The 8544-nt window shown below is 42.7% G+C and overlaps 1 protein-coding gene across 1 annotated transcript in view; it reads left to right on the forward strand.

Moving 5' to 3' along the window:
* Ubxn2b (UBX domain protein 2B) overlaps nucleotides 1–7586 on the forward strand; it is a 37039-nt gene extending 29453 nt beyond the window's left edge. Inside the window, exons 7-8 of the mRNA XM_005362285.2 lie at nucleotides 2725–2886; nucleotides 4461–7586. Of these exons, the coding sequence (XP_005362342.1) occupies nucleotides 2725–2886; nucleotides 4461–4623 (325 nt within the window). The 3' untranslated portion in view covers nucleotides 4624–7586. The remainder of the gene's footprint in view (nucleotides 1–2724; nucleotides 2887–4460) is intronic.
* Nucleotides 7587–8544: the final 958 nt, after the last annotated feature.

The raw sequence follows: 8544 nt of genomic DNA on the forward strand, positions 1-8544 counted from the left end.
GCCAAGAAGTCACAAGTTGCCACACCTAGGGACCTAGATAGTTTGGAATGTGGGGTGGGTTCTGCAAACCGATATCTCTCCAGATAGCTCTCCATCAGCAAATTTGGGTGTGGGGTAAGCTCTGTCTATAGAATGATTCCTAACATAATTAGGGGTGTGAGGTTCTCTGCAGACTCCCTTAGGGTGATGGTTTCTGCAATGATTTTAGGAGAAAAATGGCTCCTAACAAAGAACTATATTAAGGTTTGATCCCTGGCACCAAAACTTAATAAGAAAGGAAAGAAAGAAAATTGAAACTAAAAAACTATTAAGACAGCAGCTTATCAGTTCTCATTTCCTAAGAGCTCCAGCCAGCTACTGAAGTACAAAAAGGGAAATAATCCAGTTTTGTCCACTGGCAGTAGTCTAATTACAAAGAGCGTACAGGCAGAAGTTGGCCAAGTTTTCTTGTGATATACAAGTAAATAGAAATAAGGAAGTCATGGGTGACAGCTGTATGTTTACAAATGATAGCATACCCTGAGTTGAGCAGGAGTTGAGCCCAATAGTCTTCTGCTGTCAGGGAGAACCAGACGTGACCCTGGCTGAGGGTTTTCTACTGTATGATGATAAATGATGCAGCTGGGATAGATAATCTGTGTTCGTCTGCGTGCTGCCGAGTGGAGAAGATTCTGTGTGCCATTCGGGAATGCGGCACTGAATCTGAGGTCGGTTCGAGTTGGTCCCTAGTCCCCAGGGATCTCCTGTCTGATGTGCAGCAGCCACTCTGCCCTGCCTTCTCTCTCCTGCTAGTCCTGCCACTCATTCAGCCCTCATCTTGCCTCAGCCTCTGGGTCTTCTCTCTCGAGCAGCCCTGCAGAACACAGCCCTGCAGAGCAGGCGGTGCTAGGCCCCCTAGATCCCATGGGGCTGATCCCAGGCGCTCCCTGCTCCCTCCCCTCGGCCCCTCATCTATTCCCACATTGCATGCTTAAGCACATTTCCTTGCTTGACTCAGAGTTTCTCAGGTCGATGGTGATGGTTTTCATGATACTTTCAGATTCCTGGTCCGTTCCTCCTGTGAGTTTCCAACTGTCTAAGGAAAGCTCAGCTCAGATCCTTTCTTCTTGCTTTCTTAAAAGTCTTTTTGTATCTCTTAATTTCTCTCTTTAAAAAGTTTTTAATTAACCTTAAAATATAAAGAGTCTGTGAAAATGTAGCTGGCTGCAGAGATGACTCAGTGCTTGAGAGTTCATGCTGCTCTTACAGGGGACCTGGTTCAGTTCCTAGTACCCATTTGGGGCAGAGTACAGCCATCTCTAACTCCAGATTCAAAGGGCATGATGCCTTCCCTGGCCTCCACAGGCACAAGGCATGCTCATTATGCGTATATATAAATGTAGGCAAAACACTTGTACACAAAAAAATCTTATTTAAAAACTCACTGTAGTGTGATGGTCGACTAAGGGGGAGCTTTGCTGTGCACTGATGTTGTCCCAGCAATCATGAGACCATAGCAGCAGGATCAGTCCCAGGCCAATCTGAGCTACAGAGTGAGACACTGCCTTCAAAGAAGGGAGAGTGACTTTGAAAGTGAACACTGAATGTAGCAATAAAACCACAGTGCCTGTTCACCAGTAACAAACTTGGCATGGGACGGTGTTCTGGTCGACCTCTGACTCTGCTTTTCCATTGATATCGCTGCCACACCTACTCCATCAATTCTAATTTGTCAATAACTCATTTCCGCACACCTGTTTCTTACAAGGAGACACATTCAGGTGCTCTCTACTGAGGCTCCCTTCCCGCTGTATACTAACTTTTTATTTCAGAAGAAGCTTGCCTGCCTGCTCAGAATTTTTCCTAGAAGATACTAGATGATAGAATCACCATTATGCAGCAACTTTCTTCTTTCTCAGTAGGTCCCTTCAAGTAGTGTAGTAACCTAACTTGAAGAACCCTTGTACCTGACAGGGTTAATCTGTACAACAGAGTGGTATTCTCTCACCAAACAAGGATGCAGGCCAGTGGGGATGGCTGACTCAGGGTCACGGGGCAGGTGGGTGAGGTAAGTGTGCTGTGCTATGTATCATGTCTATGCATGGCCACTGGTGAGGAGAAAGGACATCTGGGTAATGAATTTATTTCTCACTAATAGCTTAGAGCTATTTCTCTTTTACAAAGCAGTATCTACTTAAGTCAGATGTTTTTAAAATTGCTTTAACAGTGTTTGAAAGTATCAGTTCAGTTCTGATAATGTAAGCAAAATTAACTTTTGAGTTCTTTGTCCCAGGCATCATCCTGAAGGACTTCATGGGATAGTAAATGCATTAAGAATACAGTCTTACAGAATTATACTAGGTTGATGTTCTTCCTCCAGTGTAGCTAGCTAGAACATAGTCGGGATTTGAAGCCTATCTTCTTTATACTCTTGGGCATGCTGACATTAAGTCTCTGGTTTCTCATTTCTCCCTGAACTGTGTGCTAAACAGTGTAAGGAAAGTTCAGAGATGGAGTTGGAGAAAGTGCAGCTAGGCTTCTGAGATATCTGGGATTGAGTAGAATTAAAGAGGCCAAAAGAAGTCGAGAAAACTGGAAGGAAGCAGTGGTCTTGCTAGGGAAGTCCTCAGAGGAGTCATGGCACAAGTGACTGCAGAGCTGAGGCTCGGCCACCTTCAGTGTGTCCTGTGTCCTGTGTCCTGTGTCCTCAGTGTGTGTTCTGATTCTTACATTCTTCTTTCTTAGCCTCACACCTGAAATTGTCAGTACTCCTTCTTCTCCAGAAGAAGAGGACAAATCAATACTTAATGCAGCTGTTCTTATTGATGATTCTGTGCCCACCACAAAAGTTCAGATTAGGTTGGCAGATGGAAGTCGTCTGATCCAGAGATTCAACAGCACCCACCGGTGAGCTGCTCCCCAGCCAGGGTCTTCTGTTCATCTACTGTTGCTCATCACAGAAAACTGCCCATGCTCTTTACGTTTTCACAGTAAGCTTTTGACAAAAAAATAGTTAAAAGGATGGTAACGACCTATACACTAGCTGAAATTGATGGTAATATTCGTGGTAAATTATCCTATTAGTCCAAGTTTAGACAACTCCAAATATATTAGCTGTAGTTTTGCATTGTGACTAAAACTGCATCAAGTGGACTCAGACTCAAGACAGTAAGAACCTATTGGGACTTTCTCAGTTAGCATATTAGTCATTATAACCTAGGGTGGTGGTACACACCTGTTTCCATTGTTTGGAAGCTCAAAGCAAGTACAAGTTTGAAGTAAATCTGAGCTACATAATAAGGTATATCGCAAACAAACAATAAGTTTATGAAATTCTAATCAGAACTTTCTGTTTAGCAACCCCATCTTGTAAATACATGGTGTAAGTCATTTGTGTTGTTGGTACAGTATTCTCTAATAGGCTGTCTCATTCTCTTTAATGCTCACTTGAATATAAATATTTTCCCTGCACATAATAGTGCTTTTTCATGGTTCACTGGTATAAGACCCTGATGTGCACTTGTAATGCCTGTGTTACTCTCTGCGGTACAGTTGGCGCTACTGTACCATGCAAGCCAGGCAAGGGCCTGGAGATTAAAGGAACATACAAGAGACATGGGTCATTCGTGAGGAGAGAATGCCAAATGCCGTCTATTCAAGCTTAGAAAAAAACCTTATATACCTAGCTGCTGCACAATGGAAATCCCCCCAAGACAGGTGGGAAATTATCAGGCTCAAAAGTAAACAAAACCCCTCAGCTAACCACCAGTGGGGGCAGAGGTAGCACAGGAACAAACAGGATGTTTAGCCGGAAACTGCAACAAGAAGTTTGGCCAGAAACTACAAGCGATCCTCAGTATGAACCCCTGGAGGAGGTGTAGACCTGTGGGCCCTACATGCACTTATTATGGTCTTAGTTAAGTTACTAAGTATATGTAAGAATAATTTTTAAATTCTTTGTTACTATTTTTAATGATAGGATTTTACTGTGTGACTATGTAGCTTAGGGTAGCCTCAGTTAGTGATATTTACTTAGCTATACTAGAAATGGAATTACAGACTTGTACCAACACACCTAACTTTTATATATATGAATGTGCACGTGTGTATGTGTGTGTCTTTCATAGTGTTAGGCTTATCCTGCTCACTGTCCACACAGATGGCTTAGAGGCCTAGGCTACCAACGGTTGTTATTTTGAAAACAATCAGACTTGATTTCTTTTAATATAACAATATTGTTAATCCTTATTTTATACATAATTCACTTAAAGATTGTTTTTGTTTTATTACAAATGTATACTCCAAAATTATTATTTTTCTTTCATAACCTGATGAACTTTCCCATCAAAATAATTAAATAAAGTTATAGCACCTTTAAACAAAAGTTGGAATTATATAATTTTTTTGTGAGGATGATTTTAGCTAAAAGTTTACATGGAAATGTGCCCTTGCTACAATGAACGTTTTACTTATTCCTTCAGGGTCCTGGATGTCCGAGACTTCATAATACAGTCCCGTCCTGAGTTTGCAACAACAGACTTTATTCTTGTGACTTCGTTTCCAAGTAAAGAGCTAACAGATGAAAGTCAGACACTACAAGAAGCAGATATTCTTAATACTGTGATACTCCAACAGCTAAAATAGTATTGTTCCAATCCATGTAGGAATAGGTAATGTTGTACATACTGGTAAAATACTTCCAGCATAAAAACAACCAAATTATTTTTATTATTCAGATAAATCTTGTTTTTACTGTTGATCTATCTTCCAGTATTTGTCTAGATAAATTTAAACCACAGATAGATCTTTGAATTTTTGAATGTTTGAACTTTTAGTTGCAGGTCAGACTTTTAGTGATTGATAGCTATAAACATCGAGGTCAGCAATTTATTTCGTGCTCAGTGTTAATGTAATAATGTTTTCAGAAGTGGAAAGAACCTCTTTTGGTAAATGCATTTGGTAAAATTTGCACTCAAGTTTTTTAATGCACCAATGACCAGTAACCAGTAAGGATCCCTTTTTCTGTAATATATACCAGTGTCTGCTCTGAGTTTGAAATTGTTTGATCATAAAGTAATTAAGATTTTGCATATTGTTAATTTTTACATGTCGTTTGAACTATGTTAGTATCACAGAGTACATTTTGCCCTTGTATTTTATAAAATTACAACTAAATTACTAATTTAGTAGCTGTAAAGGTCATCCGCTCCACTCTTGAGAAGATGGGATAAACAGAACTTTAAAGTCAGGACACTGCAGTCCCATCCGGCCTGCCTTGATCACATTCATTTTCATCCAGCATTTTAGCAGGGATCTGTTAAACTAGAAACATTATTGTTGGTGTGTAACACAGAATGTGTTCTTCAGCATGTGAACTCAGTCTGAGAGGCTGGAGCAAAAACTGCCAGCAAGATGTTAGTGTTTCCCTTGTCCAGGCACGTCTTGAGTGATACGGGCAGTATCGAACAATGGGAAAGCTTGCTTCCCTGCAGACACCATTCCGTCCTTAGTATCGTGGCTGTGTACTTTTCGGTTGCTGATGTAAGAAAATACAGAGCTTGTGACTGAAGTAGCAGAGATTTATTATCTTAAAAGTATGTAGATCGGATATTGAAAACGAGTTTCTCTACGCTAGAATTAAGGTGTCAGTGGGACTGCATGGAGACTCCAGAGAATCATTGCCTGGCTGCTGAGCCTCCAGAGGCCGCCTGTGTTCCTTACCTGTGGTGCTCAAACTCCTCCGACTGCCAGCACTTTCACCTCCCTGAGCCTTCTGTAACTACAGTGTGCTCTGCTTTCGAGGACATAAAGACAAGACAGGATGCACAGGTGAACCCAAGCTCATTGCCTAGCGTTAGCTTTATAGTGACCTTAGTCATCCTTCAGGGTTGCTCTTTTCCACTTCGGTTACACCTTCTTGGGAGTGGGGGAGTTAATATAGTTGCTTACCACGGCCCACATTGTCTCAGAGATTCACCTACTAAATACACTCACCCCATTCAGGTGCTCAGAAATCTCAGCGTATCACTTCAACTCACTTACCTGAATTTCATTGGTTTCAAAAGTCCCAAATCTTGTTAAGATGACCTAAATTAAGTGGAGATTCATCTCTGCCTATGACACTAAAAATGAAGTATCTCTTCACAGATAAATGTCAGGAGAGCTATAGAATAAGCTATAAACATTGATGTGTAAAAGGCAGGCAACAGTGAAAAGCAGAGCCACTGTTACCGAGAAACCTGCAAATCAGCCAGACCTTCCATCAATGTCTAAGGCCCACCATTAACGTATGACTCTTGTAACTTAGTCCTTTGAGTTTGGACTGTCTACATCACCTTCCTTTCACAGAAGACACACAGCTTGTTTTTTCTTCTCATAATGTGCTGTGTGCTTTTCATTTTACAATAGCAGTGATCTGTGAAAAAACTCACGGATCGCCTGTGTGTCATGGAGATTGTCTCCATTAAACAGGAAGCTCTTCCAAGCATCTTTCTATAACAGAAATAATCCCATCTCTAAGGTTTAGTTCTTCAGAGAAAACAGAACTGTGTCATACCCTTGAGAGCCTTTTGCGTGACTGAATATGCAGACCACTTCGTTACATGTGTGGTATGCTGCTTGTGTACACGTTTGGATGTGTGTCTGGGAGAAGCCTGAATTGACGTTGGGAGTCGTCCTCAGTCTTTTCCCACCATATTCATTGAGGCAGATCTGAGTTAAACCCAGAGCTCACCACCACAGTGGTTGGCTAGGCTGTCTTCACCTTCCCTGTATTGGATTGTGGGCACCCATCCTACCCAACCAGCATGACAAGCACTTTAGCTACTGAGCCATCCCAGCCTTTTGTGTTACCTGAGGGTTGTGCACCCACACCCTCGTTTTTCTGCTTCAGGCTTTCCTGATGGTGATGTCATTTGTAAATTACCTTTCTTCTTAAGTGTCTGTCATGAGATAGGCTGAGAGCTCCGTAGCCCTGGTTTCTCTTTTCACACAGTGTTTCTATTTCCTATCAAACTTTACTTCACCCAGAAAGAGGCAGGTTAAAATTTTCCTGAATTCCAGCTTAGTCTCAAGCTCCTCATGTCCAGCCCTGCTTTGCACATGACTGTACAATTCGGCTAAGCTTGAGTTTCCAATAGTGCTTCCCCTGCTCTGAGCCCTCAGCAGCAGAGGCTCTAACATCACCTTTCCTAAAGTCTGCTCAGCCGTCTAGACATTCTCTGGGGACGCAGGTTTTCTCTACCAAGTCTGAGCTCCTTCCAAGCTCTCTCCAGCCCTAGCCTGTTCTGCTAACAGTCTGAATAAAGCAGGCTGAGCTCTTCTGTCACCATCCTCAAAACTGCCTTAGCCTCTGCACTGAGGCTGTATGTAATCCAAAACTGGGATTGTTGCCACCTCCTGGTTGACTAGAATGTGTTGTAAGGGACCTAGAAGTCTCTGGTTATTGCAAGGAAGCAAGCTGGGGAGTTTTGTTTTGTTGTTTGTTTTGTTTTGTTTTTAAGAAGGGTCTCACTGTATATTCCTGGGCTGGTCTGGCACTCTAATGATTGTAGACGATGCTGGTCTTTTTTTTTTTTTTCTTTTTTGGTTTTTCGAGACAGGGTTTCTCTGTGGCTTTGGAGCCTGTCCTGGAACTAGCTCTGTAGACCAGGCTGGTCTCGAACTCACAGAGATCCGCCTGCCTCTGCCTATTTATTATGTATACAGTGTTCTGTCTGCATGTATACCTGCTGGCCAGAAGAGGGCACCAGATCTCATTACAGATGGTTTTGAGCCACCATGTGGTTGCTGGGAATTGAACTCATGACCTCTGGAAGAGCAGTCAGTGCTCTCAACCGCTGAGCCATCTCTCCAGCCCGACGATGCTGGTCTTAAACTCACAGGAATCCATCTGCCGCTGCTTCCTGAGTGCTAGGATTAAAGGTCAGAGTGACCAGAGAAGACTTCAAGTACTGAGACTGTGGCTACAACATTTCTATGCAGAATTTTTCTCAATCACGTAGAGAAAAAAGATTTTCTCAAACAATACAGGCCCAGCCCTGCTCCTTCGGGTTTGTTAAACACAATGTGGGTAACAGCTGTAATTCAAGATTATAGCTGATAATACCTGATACCACCACTTCAGAGCTAAGGAGAGACCACTGTGACGTAGGGGCCAGCCCGGGTTACAGTGTGAGACTTTCCTAAAACAAACAAAAGCAGATAAACTTTCACGTGGAGCAAATCAGGATGGGCGGGATGGGATCAGCAGCTGGAGCAGGGGTGAGGAGACCACGCACGCACACGCACACACACACACACACACACACACACACACACACACACACATCCAGACCCATGGAAAGCCTGGCAGGCATGGTGGCCTCCTCTAGTCTCAGCATCTCGCAGGCAGAGGTGATCTCTGCACCACAGGGCTAGACTAACTGAATGGGATAGCTCCAGGTTAAGGAAGAGCCCCCCCTTCACTAAAGAACAAGGTGAACACTATCAACTTCAGTCCTCTAAGTATACACATGGGCTTGCGAACTAGAATGTATATGCTTGCGTGCGTGCGTGTGTGTCCCA

The sequence above is a fragment of the Microtus ochrogaster genome, linkage group LG5, assembly GCF_000317375.1.
Source record: "Microtus ochrogaster isolate Prairie Vole_2 linkage group LG5, MicOch1.0, whole genome shotgun sequence".
NCBI classification, from domain to species: Eukaryota; Metazoa; Chordata; class Mammalia; order Rodentia; family Cricetidae; genus Microtus; species Microtus ochrogaster.